General features: G+C 36.8%; 2 protein-coding genes across 3 annotated transcripts; one reads left to right on the forward strand and one right to left on the reverse strand.

The window, feature by feature from the left end:
- Positions 1-2,044: 2,044 nt before the first annotated feature.
- On the reverse strand, positions 2,045-9,146 carry LOC129302991 (DEAD-box ATP-dependent RNA helicase 15-like). 2 transcript variants are annotated; one of them, XM_054941960.1, is made up of 13 exons: positions 9,058-9,146; positions 8,938-8,994; positions 8,669-8,786; positions 7,142-7,242; positions 6,472-6,644; positions 6,146-6,377; positions 5,918-6,036; positions 5,260-5,316; positions 4,981-5,165; positions 3,817-3,961; positions 3,628-3,711; positions 3,489-3,552; positions 2,045-2,655 (listed from the first exon to the last, which is right to left on the reverse strand). In XM_054941960.1, the coding sequence occupies exons 3-13, from the start codon at positions 8,779-8,781 to the stop codon at positions 2,645-2,647; spliced, it is 1,284 nt and encodes a 427-aa protein (XP_054797935.1). In that variant the 5' UTR covers positions 8,782-8,786; positions 8,938-8,994; positions 9,058-9,146; the 3' UTR covers positions 2,045-2,644. The 2 variants fall into 2 exon arrangements, with proteins under 2 accessions (XP_054797935.1, XP_054797934.1); XM_054941959.1 differs by having other exon boundaries at positions 8,938-9,116.
- A 769-nt stretch (positions 9,147-9,915) lies between these two features.
- On the forward strand, positions 9,916-11,091 carry LOC129303212 (protein BUNDLE SHEATH DEFECTIVE 2, chloroplastic-like). The gene is made up of 5 exons (XM_054942362.1): positions 9,916-10,058; positions 10,158-10,261; positions 10,336-10,399; positions 10,523-10,619; positions 10,786-11,091. Exons 1-5 carry the CDS (start codon positions 10,001-10,003, stop codon positions 10,862-10,864), a joined length of 402 nt encoding a protein of 133 aa, XP_054798337.1. The 5' UTR covers positions 9,916-10,000; the 3' UTR covers positions 10,865-11,091.
- The last annotated feature ends 467 nt before the right edge of the window (positions 11,092-11,558 follow it).

Consider the following 11,558-nt stretch of genomic DNA (forward strand, 5'->3'; position numbering starts at 1 on the left):
CATTCTGATAACTTTTTTTACAATGTTTTTACTAATATGAAAAATATAAATTTAACTTATTCCGAAATCAAGGCATTGACATTTTTGTATTAGTCAAACACATTTAATATCAGTTTATGATATAAATCATAGGTATAAAAATATTTTAATATTTTTTACTTACTAAAATATAAATAACTTTAAAGAGCAGTAATGCATATCCTCCTGATAATATGTACTTATATATGATGTAAATTTTAAATAAAAAAATATGTTATTCAGAAGTAGTATAACACAGCTCAAATAGAAGTCCATACAAATAATTATCAAAACACGATTTAAGTTTTGAATATAAACAAATATTTTAACCACACATTATCTTTCTATCCCTCAATCTTTGGGGGCCCGAACTGAAGTATTCCATATAACCTTGAGTGATCCCAAACGCAACGAATAGGAATTGATTATTGGTGCATTGTGAAAAATCCCAATTTTTTTTGGTTTATCAGGAAATAACAACAGAAATACAAAGTAGGACCGTAGGTATGATGCGATCCAATAAATTAATATCATATTCTCCAACAAAATATCAAATAATCTCCAAGTTTGTAATATATGCCTACTCCCCCTGGAATTCACAATTGATCCGAAGTCACAGCACCATAAGTGGGAGAGAATAATTTTTTTAAGAAAAATTGTTTAGATATAGTTGTAAACCATGAAAATGAAGAAAACCGTCAACATTATTGTTGGCTTGGTTTTGAAAATTTGGGTTTGGAGCGTCACACCCCAAGAAGCTTCGCTAGATTGCTAGAGGAATAGATTCTCAAAGTGAGTAATGGATTAAATGATTATACAAGTTTCCAAAATCTTTTGTCACAATTTTCTTGGAGTGGCAAAACAAGAAACTAAAGCTATGTTGAAGGATGTATTAAGTCTATTAGTGGTGAGTAAGCACATCGATGACTGAAGGAAAAAGCAAAGTAAAATGACTTGGAAAGCTTAAACTATAATAACAAAGTTGCTAGGCAAACTTGCAGCGTCAGGAGTGATGTGGGTCAATTGTCTAAGTATTACGCTAGGCAAGTTGACTTGAATGTTGAATTTGAGTATGTTGAGTTCGCAAAATGTCAAAAGACCCACAATTATGTGCTCATCACCTATTTATAGAGAACAACAATAACGTCCTTTTTCAAATTTGAATCTTAGCACCACAAGGAACAAATAATCACCTCAGCTTGGAAGAGCGGAGGGAATGAGTGATCCATGTTATGCAAAGTGTGCAGAAGGTGGGCGAGACTAATTCACCCACATTATAAAACACAACGGTCCACTTCATTCCTACCAGCTTGATAGCTATTAGGCCTACATTTCCATCAAACTTGGATTGGGCCTCAAATTGTTTCATCAAGCCCAGAATCTGATCCAAACAGTTTTATCGAAACCGTTGTGCAAATACATTACTCCAAAAAATTTGGCCCACAAACTAAAAGAAGGGACAAAATTATAAAATACCGAACCGGCGTGAGGGTTGCAGGGAGGCAGCGAAGTCACTCGATTGCTGTTTCATCTCACACGGCGGACTGGAAAGAGGGTAAAAAGTCCCATCTGATTGCAGAACATTATGCACAGCGAGTGATCCATAGAGAGAAGAAAAGATCGGATCGCAAGATAGTAAATCAGGCTTTCACCCCATTTAAAATGTTTCAAAAATCAGAAAGTACAAAACAAATCACCAACCAAAATAACCACTCCCCTCGACTTTAAATTCCAATCTTGGCAATCAGGCTTGCATCATTCATTCAATTTCTTGTCATCAATCTAATCAAAGCTTAGGCTTAGCAAACAATATCCATACTAGTAATTTATATAAAACATAATTATTACCAATCCACAACATCAAGTTATAACTTAATTGAAAAAGTCAAGTCACTGACTCATTACACTAACAGTAGGATGAAAATTTCTAATCCACCAAGGATCAATTTATAAATTGATCGAAACAGCTATCTTCCGCTTACATGCTACACAAAAATCAAGCTACTCATCAATCAACCGAACAAAATATCAGTACGAATATGCTCAAAATAATAAAAATCGGTACAACTTTCTAAACAAGTATCCAAAAGATTTTTGTTTGGGGGAAATAGAAATAGGTCTCAGCTTCCAAAATGGTAATTAGCTTCCATAGCTTACAGAAAAAAGAATGGTTTAGCCTCTGAATCTCGATTCAGAACGCCGAATTCCGTGCTCCAGAGACCAATCTCCAAAAGGTGTGGGCTCCACATTGAGCTCATCCCCACACCAAAATATATGATCGGTCAAGACAATATACCTCATTCAGCCACAAGCACCCACTTCCCAAATAAGGCGAACATGACATAAATAGGAAATGCAGCTCCTAAGAGCAAATCTACGTAATACATAATACAACTAACGGAATCTCTTAAATTTATAAGCTACAGTACTACCGTGCAACTAACATGATAAACCCTTATGGAGGTCAAGGTCTTCAGTCTATAAAACTACAACGGGACTTGAGACATCAGCTTGGCGGAAAATCCGCATCTGAAGGTTCATGTCGCTTATCTGAAAGCAAATAATCTGCAAAAGCTACGCCTGCCATTGGGAGCAATTTAAACACGTGCCTTCATATACACCTCTACTATGATGGCACTGCATAAAAAATAAAGAAAACGTCAGAAAGTTTGTATACTATTAGCAGCCCAAACTAGCAAAAATGGAATTGCCCAAAAACAAACAAAACTTGTTGCTGTATAATGGTTTAATGTCAGGAGCTAACACTAAAGCACACAAGTCCATCAAAGTACAAGGAGTTGGACAACTGTAGCACAAAAAATATAATATAGTGCAAACAAAAACATTTAACACAACAGATGTTCTTGGAAAATTTCTCCATTAACCCACAAGTCAAAAGGTGTTGTCTTGTCTAGGGACAAGGTTAACAGTAAGTCTTGGGTCCAAATTTCAGTGCCAACGTTTGTATTGGAAAAAAAAAATCTACTTAATTAGTTCATTCCTTTGAGTTTTCCACAAATATCACCACCCAGCGTGTTAAAAATTTCATTCCATGCTTGTAAACCCCCCATCCCAACTTTTTCTTTTTAAAAAAGAAAAAAAGAAAAAACCAAAGCACCGGTGACATTGCAAAAGTCCGCCAACCATTAGGTTCAAACATGCCCAACCACTTTGCAAGTTAGCTGCTTGTTATTTAAGGAAGCAACAGAATTTTTAATATCTTCACAAAATAAAGACATGAGAAGGAAATCTCTTGAGGAAGGAAAACAAGACAGATCATTTGAATTCTTTATTTTTTTCAAATGCCACAAAACACAATTCTAGCCTCTATAAATCAGAAAAAGAACCTGCATTAACACAGAAAATTGTTGTGACATGGCAAGAAGACAACACAGGATAACAAATAAACAAAAGGAAACAAGATATAGAATATTCTCAATTGATAACAAGTTCTATGGAAGAGAACATACTATACGTAGAAGTATCGATCTGCTCAGGAAGCTGTTTTATATCCACCTCAAACCTTGATTGAACCTGAAACATACAAAAAGAAACTTAGAACTGCTAAAACCCCACTAACAGATCAAAAACAACAGAAGAGTTTCCTACATTGTTGAGAACATCAACATCTGCAGCACATGAAACAAATGTAATTGCAAGGCCCTTGGTACCAAACCTTCCTGCCCTGCCAACCTACAGAGTTCCAGACACAAAAGGTCAGACCATCAGACAGATGTAAACTAGAATTTAATGGCATAACCAATTTAAGCTGCATACATATTGTATATATAGCCATACCCTGTGCAAGTATGTGTCTGCAGAATCTGGCATGTCATAGTTTATAACTATGTTGACACGTTCAATGTCAATGCCCCTTCCCACCAGATCTGTTGCCACAAGGATCCGAGTATGCCCCTCTTTGAATCCTTTATATCGCTTTAACCTATTAATAATATGATCAAGATTCAAGATCACTCACAAATTTGCCTTGCCCATGACCATTTGCAAGCAAATCAAATCAAAACACTCATCATAATGCAAGACAAATAACATGAAAGCCACGAACCAGGCTCACCAGCTACCCATTTCTATAATCTAGCAGTTAGTCCTATTATGATAATATTTGCTTCAAATGACACACTTCGTTAATATTGTATTTCATTGCAAGCCCTCACTGTTCAATAATATAATTATCATAAACCTCATTCAGAAATTCCAAATTGCTAAAATAATTAATAACTTTAAACCTTTATAACAAGGGCACAGGAATTTATTAGCATACACAACAAAAATCAAATTTATTTATTTTCTTCAATCACATATTCATTTAAAATGCTTTCACAGAGAATACATAAATTGAACAAATTTAATGAGACATAATTCACTATATTGCAGCACAAGCCCAGTGAATACTAATTTAGTCAAGCAACGTGAACGTTATCAAAACTTCAAGAAACTAAAGACACATGGAAGCTCTGTCTTTGAAAGAGCCTCCATGAGGTTTTTCACATGTAAATTCAGAATCTACATTTTTTTCACTACCAATTTACATTCAAGCTGAATCAAGCTCAAATTGGACAGTTCTCTCAAATATGGTTTTTCCATCTACAAGGCTTGAATCTGAAATGTTGAATTCCTCAGCACTCAACCCAACTGCCATTACTCAGTCCAGTACATATTGCATAACTTTCTTCAGCTCGTGTTAAAGGAAACATTCTTCATTATTGCTAATCATTATCAATCATATGAAGCATTGTCCAGCAGACAAACATAAGCACAGTATACTACTAATGCATTCATATTCCAACAGGGCATGACAGCTAAACAACTTCCAAAATTACAAAGTGGGTCAAACAAAGGGCAACATATAACCACATCAACAAACGAACCACAGAAAATTGAATCATCAGCTAAACAAGGATGAAGAACAACCCTGAAATCCTCAAATGAGATAATACAAACCTTTCCTCTTGGGACATGCCAGAATGGATGCATATAGATGGAAAGTTGCATTCCACAAGTAGTTTGTCCAGCTCAGCCGCTCTACTAACACTTTTTACAAAGATAACTACTTGATTGAAGTCAAGTGCATCAAGAAGATCATTCAACTTGCGGTTCTTCTCCTCCTCTTTCAATTTGATGTAGTGCTGAAATTTTAATTATTTAAGTAAGGGATACAGTTTCTTTCACATGTAGACGGATGGATGGATGGAAAGGTTCCCAATTATAAAAGAGGCCTACCTGAACAAGTCCATGAAGGGTCAACTTGGCCTCATCATCAACATAAATTTCCATAGGCTGAAAGGAACAAATGTGATAGTAAATCATATTAGGGGCTTTCCTCAAAGCTCAAAGCTAACGGAACCCAGAACAAAATGAACGATGGATGTAGATCCCTCGAATCACATAACTGGTCCATCTCTTTTGTCTCCATGCAGATAATATTTTGGCAACACCCAGAAAGCACCACTGACACTCAACACTTGGTTGCAATGACCCCAGAATAGACTAAAACTATTTCAAAAACAAAAAAGGAACATAATGAATGAAAGAAAAAACACCCTGGCTCATGGACAGGCCATTAGAAATGAAAACCTTAAAAAGAACCCAACACAAATAGAAGTGCAGATCTAAAAGACACTATGACCACAGATGGAATGTTCCTTGTGCATTACCATCACGATCTTCTAGCCCCATCTGCGGCACAAACAAACCCCACCCCACCAGCTATATATTTCCACAAAAATCAGTGACAAAAACAAAACACTATACCAATAGAAATACTTTCAGAAGCAAATATCCAAAGGACCATAGCGTTCTAGAGATTTAAGGACCTCCGACAATTGATACTATGAAAAAGCAACTTCCAATATAAGTAGTACTAGCCATGAGACATTACATCCTGCATAAATTTCTTGCAGACTGGGCGAATTTCCTTGCTGAGTGTTGCAGAAAACATCATGACTTGCTTGTCATGAGGGGTCATCTTGAAAATCTCTTGCACATCTCTCCTCATGTCTGCAGAAAGCACAATGGGTATAATGAAAAGTGAAAAACATGTCACCATCACAGGAAGCCTAAATGTATCAAACAACAGGAAAAAAAAATGCTCAGTAACTAAACATACCCAGTGATTCCAGCATCTTATCACATTCATCCAAAATGAAATGCCTAACATTCTTTAAAGACAGGTCCTTATCCCTGGTCAATGCTAGTATTCTTCCAGGAGTTCCAACAACAATATGAGGGCATTCATTTTTCAACAGATCCTTGTGAACTTTAATGTTGACACCACCATAAAAGACAGCAACCTTGAGATCAGGCAAGTAGGTGCTGAACCTCTCAAACTCATGACATATCTACACAAAACCAAATCAAGCACACATCTTAAACAAGAAACTAAATGAGGATCAAATCCCCAAAAGTTTTCATCCATTAAGTCTCCATATATACCTGGTAAGCCAATTCCCTTGTATGACACAAAACAAGTGCAGAAACTTGGCCAGCAACAGGATCAATCTGTTGCAAAGTTGAAAGCACAAAGACAGCAGTTTTCCCCATTCCAGATTTAGCTTGACATAATACATCCATTCCAAGGATTGCTTGAGGTATGCACTCATGTTGAACTGGTGGCGAACCAAAGAAAACGGGGTCGAAGGAACCGGTGGTAAGTAAAATAAACCTTTGACCCTTTTAAATTTGATAGGTTTACCAAACCATATTAGATCTCCTAAACAAGATTATGGTAGAAGTATTACCTGTAATATATAAATCAAACAAATTCATAAGCATGATCATTATTTAAAAAAAAAAGACTATCAAACAGAGATCGTGCAAAAAGAAAAATTAGCTTTAAATTACAACTAAGGAAACATTTAAAAAGTATTGCTTATTCAACCATCCTGTAGAACTTCCAAAACCCTTTCTACTTGAAAAGAAGGATAAAAGGTGACAAAATAAGGCTGAAACAAACAAATCTAACAGAAGGGATACTAAATCAATTGAAGAGGAAATTATGTCTTCCAATACATATTTAAAATTACAAATAAACCTTAAAATACAGTCAACAAAAAAATAACTCAGCCAATCATATTTAATAAGAATGGAGATAATGGATAGTTGCCTTCAGAAGGATGCTCAAATCCTGAGTCCACAATAGCTCGAAGGAGTTCTGGCTTCAAAAGGAAGTCTCTGAATCCGGAACTGTGTATACCAACATATCCCCTGCGAAAGACCAAAGGAACATGTTTGAGCTACCAACAGGGAAAATCAAGTGCAAGAGTTGAAACTTGAAAACAAACCACATCCAATTGATCAATTTCTGGAACATAAAATAACTTAGCATAATTCAGTTTATTCCATTCAAATTATGTTTGCATTTCAAAATAAGAGCTAGAGCATCGCTTAGTTGCAAACACCTGCCTATTTCCCAGCAAGAAGAGTAAAAGATTTATACCATAGTTATTAATAAGGCAAAGCACATTCCTAGCACTCAAACACACTATAGACCATAGCATGGTAAAGGAAACATTAAGATTTAGCACATAACTTACTGTAAAAAATAAAAAATAAAAAACATCGTGCAATCTCTTACATCTAACTGACGTCATTAGAATACCCTTTTCATGGCAAGATAGGAAAAAAATAAAATAAAAATTCTGGTAGTTATTTCCTCATTACTTTGCATCAATTTTGCTGTGAGAAAACAACTTCATACATTAAGGAGTTTGTAAAATAGATTGATATGGAGAATGCCAGCCTACACACATACACACGCAAAATTCACATAAAAAAGTGATAACATTGTAATCATCCAAAAATCATGAAATCAATTCTTCTAATCATAATAAATCAGTGCTTGACAAAGTTTGAATCTACAGCGGTGTTTGGCAAACTGACATCCCATTTAGGAAAAGTATCTTACATTCAATGGTATAAAACACAATGGTACTCGGGATGCAAATGTTTACAGTGGGTGGAACTGGAAAGTTTTCCTGTGTTTGCATCATTATGAACTTCAATTGGAGGACGAAGGGCATCCTTCACGAAATGCAGCATTGGCATCCGGGGCTTACCGGGAAATTTCATTTTCACGGGAACAAAGGGATTAACGATTTGGCTTGGTTTAGTCTAGAAAAAAAAAATGAAAAAATGCAACTTGCAATGATGTGGACGCTTTTCCTGTAAGGCTCGGATTGATTAAACATGAAGGTATCATATTCCCACCCCAAACTGAAGAGATCCAGGAGGCTAACATCTGTCTACCTCTCAGGATGATCTAAATTGAGGATATCTCCCTATTTAGCTCGCACTAGCAGAGCTATATAAAAATTGACGGCGGTATGGTTACTCTATATCCACCTGCACGAGATTTGCTAGGTTATACATCTCACTCTCACATAAAGCTTAACTACAACAACGGGTTGTTGGGCAGGGTACTAAAAACTATGCTTCATATTTCCACTCGTTCACGATAAGTCTTATCACAAAAGTAGTCGGAACCTCATGTCTTTTCTCTGCGTTCTCAAGAAATAAATTATCACTCTCTCCCTCCACCACCACCCCATCACGAAACTACCGCATCCAAAGAAAAATCCATCTTATTACAGCAAAGGACGGAATACAATACAGTAATAAAGAAACAACTTACTTCTTGGCCGCTTCACCGTTGACTTTAGTCCCGACGGAATCGGGCGCCTTGTCTTCTTCCTCTTCGTAGTCAAGAAGCTCTTCCTCGTATCCTTCGTCCTTAGTTTCTCCCATTGGTTCTGCAAAACCAATCACAGTAGACATAGTCAAGAAAAGCACTGTTTGAATCCTAGCTGACTAAATACGAGAATAAATCGATGTATATAATTCTAGGGTTTAAACCGAGAACTCCGAAGTAAGGTAGGGTTTTAAAAGAGGATGAGGCAATACCCGCGACAGAAGAAGATTCCTATAGAAATTAGGTAGTAAGGTAAAGGTTTGAGAAGTCTGCAAAGGAAATTGGTTAGCTGAAAAACAAGCGGGGGCAAAAGAAACTGGAGAGAGGGAAACCTCGACGACCGCCAGAGACGAAGGGGAGGAGAGTAAGGGTGTGATTCTCGAAATAGGGTTAAGTGGCTCGACGCCTTTTATAAACAGCAACGGATCACGCCTCGCTCCCAAACTGAACCAACACCAGCGTCATAGGGATTTTTTTACATTTTGCTTTTTCCCCTTCTCTTTTTTAGTTTTTTTTTGTTTTTTAAATAACTTCAGGTTTTCTTTTTAACCCATAAAGAATTTGTTGAATTGAGAAGGAGCGATTTACAAAATATTTGAGCATAGATTTTAAGTCAATGTATAATTATATAAAAAAATATATTCATAATCCAATCATATTTTATCAATAACATATTTGGTAAAGTTATCAAAAAACAAATCGAATCACATGAATCAAACAGAGTTCTTGTTATTTTTTTCCCTATTTTATTTCAAGGTCATTTGATAAGGTGAAAAAGGAAACGTAACATGAATGAAATACAAAACAAAGAAGATTTGTATAAAGCATATCCAATAAATCTTTGATATGTAAACAAGGTAAAGGTGACTAGAGAAACATCATCAATTGTGGTTTGGATCCGAGTCATTTCTCACGATGTCTCACCATAAAAGAACTTTCTCCATTGCACTAAAAGAACTATTGTAAATTGGGTCCGGTAAAACTTAAATTGCAATATTTAATACTTGGCATCTAATAGTTATACATGTTTAAAAAAAAAAATTACAAGAGGAAGGCCAGTGGACAAAAGACTTATGCTATAGGCGTGTTGACTAAGGCATATGTTAGAAGTGCATTGACAGACTTAGGAGAAATTATTGGATAAGAGAAGATATTTGCTCGCCAAGTGGGCTGAACCCCAGCCTCTAAAATATCTATCCCATCCACAGCTGCTTCAGGCTTTGTTCATCGTCACACCCGCAAGTGGATCGGTTTGCGTCCTACCACATTCCCTCGATGGCCTTTCCCTCATGCTTGACTCCTCTAACATCTCTTCGAACTACAACACATCCAGGTTGCTCCCTCTCTTCCCATCTTCTCTACTTCTGTGCTGTTGTTCCTGATTAGCTGACCCACCTTTTGTATGTTCACATCCTGAATTTTGAATGCTCAGACATTGGTATCGATACGCGAAGTCCTAGAAATCCAAAGCACAAGCAAGTCAATTCTGTGTTCCAAGGCAGCCCTCCTGTCAAATCTTTCTCTCTCATCACAAAGGTTTGTTCACGCTCAGTTTCTGCAAGTACTGGTGCCTGTCCTGTTTAGACGTTGATCGGACTCTGTTCATGCAGGCGGCCAATAATAACCGAAATACAAAACCCAATAGCGTGATTTGCGCAGACTGTGATGGAAATGGTAGGAGGAACCTCAACTAGGCAAAAAGTTAGATAATTGTATCTGGGTTTAAACGTGAGTTGAGATACTTGCAGCAATCATGTGATTACTCTAATGTGACACTAGTTGGTGGATAATGAACAGGCGCAGTTCTCTGCTCTCAATGCAAAGGTAGTGGGGTGAACTCTGTTGATATCTTCAATGGACAGTTTAAAGCCGGTGAATCCTGTTGGCTTTGCGGGTAACCATTTTGAATTTTCTTACGCTAATGATCTCTTTGATGTACCGAAACCTGCCTCATTTTAATAGCATTTTTAAGTTAAGCGAACTGAATTGGATTGTAATAAAGCATTATTTTCCAAACTTGAGACTAATGTTATTCCCTCATCTGATTCCCACGATTCCAGGGGCAGGAAGGAGATGCTGTGCGGAAATTGCAATGGAGCTGGCTTTGTTGGCGGCTTCTTGAGCACCTATGATCAATAGAAATCCGGACCGCCTCAATGACAATGAATATGATACTCTATTAAAACACACACACGCACTTACTCTTTGTACCCACAAGAAAGTTCGGAGTTCAGTGAGGGTGGAGAAATTAAACTCACCAGTCACCCCCAGTGGAGGATGAAAATATTTCCTATATATACATTTCGTGGCAGGTGATTCTCAGTTCACTGGCTGTCATCAATATCTTAGGACAAGTATTTGTTGGATGATTCTGTGCAGGCAGCGTCGATTCCAAGGGCAGAAGGTGCCAGAGAATTAACAGAACAGAACAAGAGATTTGACAAAGATAAATAGACAAGTACGTAAAAGTTATACTGAGAGGTAGCCTGGTGCTTCCATGAATTATCTGTTACTTCAAAAGAGGCTAACCCCAGAAGTTCACTTAAAACTTTAAAGAAACTTCTTTATGAGGCTTAACGACAATAATAACCTCACAAAAGAGGGAGTTCAACTTTGGTTTTTTGCTCTGGAACCAGATGCTCAGTCCACAGAGCTGCGAAACGATAATAATATAGCTCTATCTGCCCAAATGTAATAAACAATAACACTAAGGTTTATCCTATCCGCCATCACAAACAATCTTAAAAATAATACCACATAGGACAGCATTTCCACTGCCACAAACAGTGTCTTGAAAAAAAATTTCTATGCCTTGTACTAATTAGCAACCAAA

Source organism: Prosopis cineraria, unplaced genomic scaffold, assembly GCF_029017545.1.
Source record: "Prosopis cineraria cultivar Desert tree isolate PC_DT_omini unplaced genomic scaffold, ASM2901754v1 PC2, whole genome shotgun sequence".
In the NCBI taxonomy this organism is placed as follows: Eukaryota; Viridiplantae; Streptophyta; class Magnoliopsida; order Fabales; family Fabaceae; genus Prosopis; species Prosopis cineraria.

What these genes read in the sequence shown, in the direction of transcription:
- LOC129302991 (XM_054941960.1), bottom strand. Translation starts at nt 8,781, where the DNA reads ATGGGAGAAACTAAGGACGAAGGATACGAGGAAGAGCTTCTTGACTAC. An exon ending in CAGACACATACTTGCACAGG is followed by an intron (nt 3,712 to 3,816) that starts GTATGGCTATAT and finishes GGAACTCTGTAG; the next exon opens with GTTGGCAGGGCAGGAAGGTT. An exon ending in ATGTTGATGTTCTCAACAAT is followed by an intron (nt 3,553 to 3,627) that starts GTAGGAAACTCT and finishes TGTATGTTTCAG; the next exon opens with GTTCAATCAAGGTTTGAGGT.
- LOC129303212 (XM_054942362.1), top strand. Translation starts at nt 10,001, where the DNA reads ATGGCCTTTCCCTCATGCTTGACTCCTCTAACATCTCTTCGAACTACA. An exon ending in TCGAACTACAACACATCCAG is followed by an intron (nt 10,059 to 10,157) that starts GTTGCTCCCTCT and finishes TTGAATGCTCAG; the next exon opens with ACATTGGTATCGATACGCGA. An exon ending in CGCAGACTGTGATGGAAATG is followed by an intron (nt 10,400 to 10,522) that starts GTAGGAGGAACC and finishes GATAATGAACAG; the next exon opens with GCGCAGTTCTCTGCTCTCAA.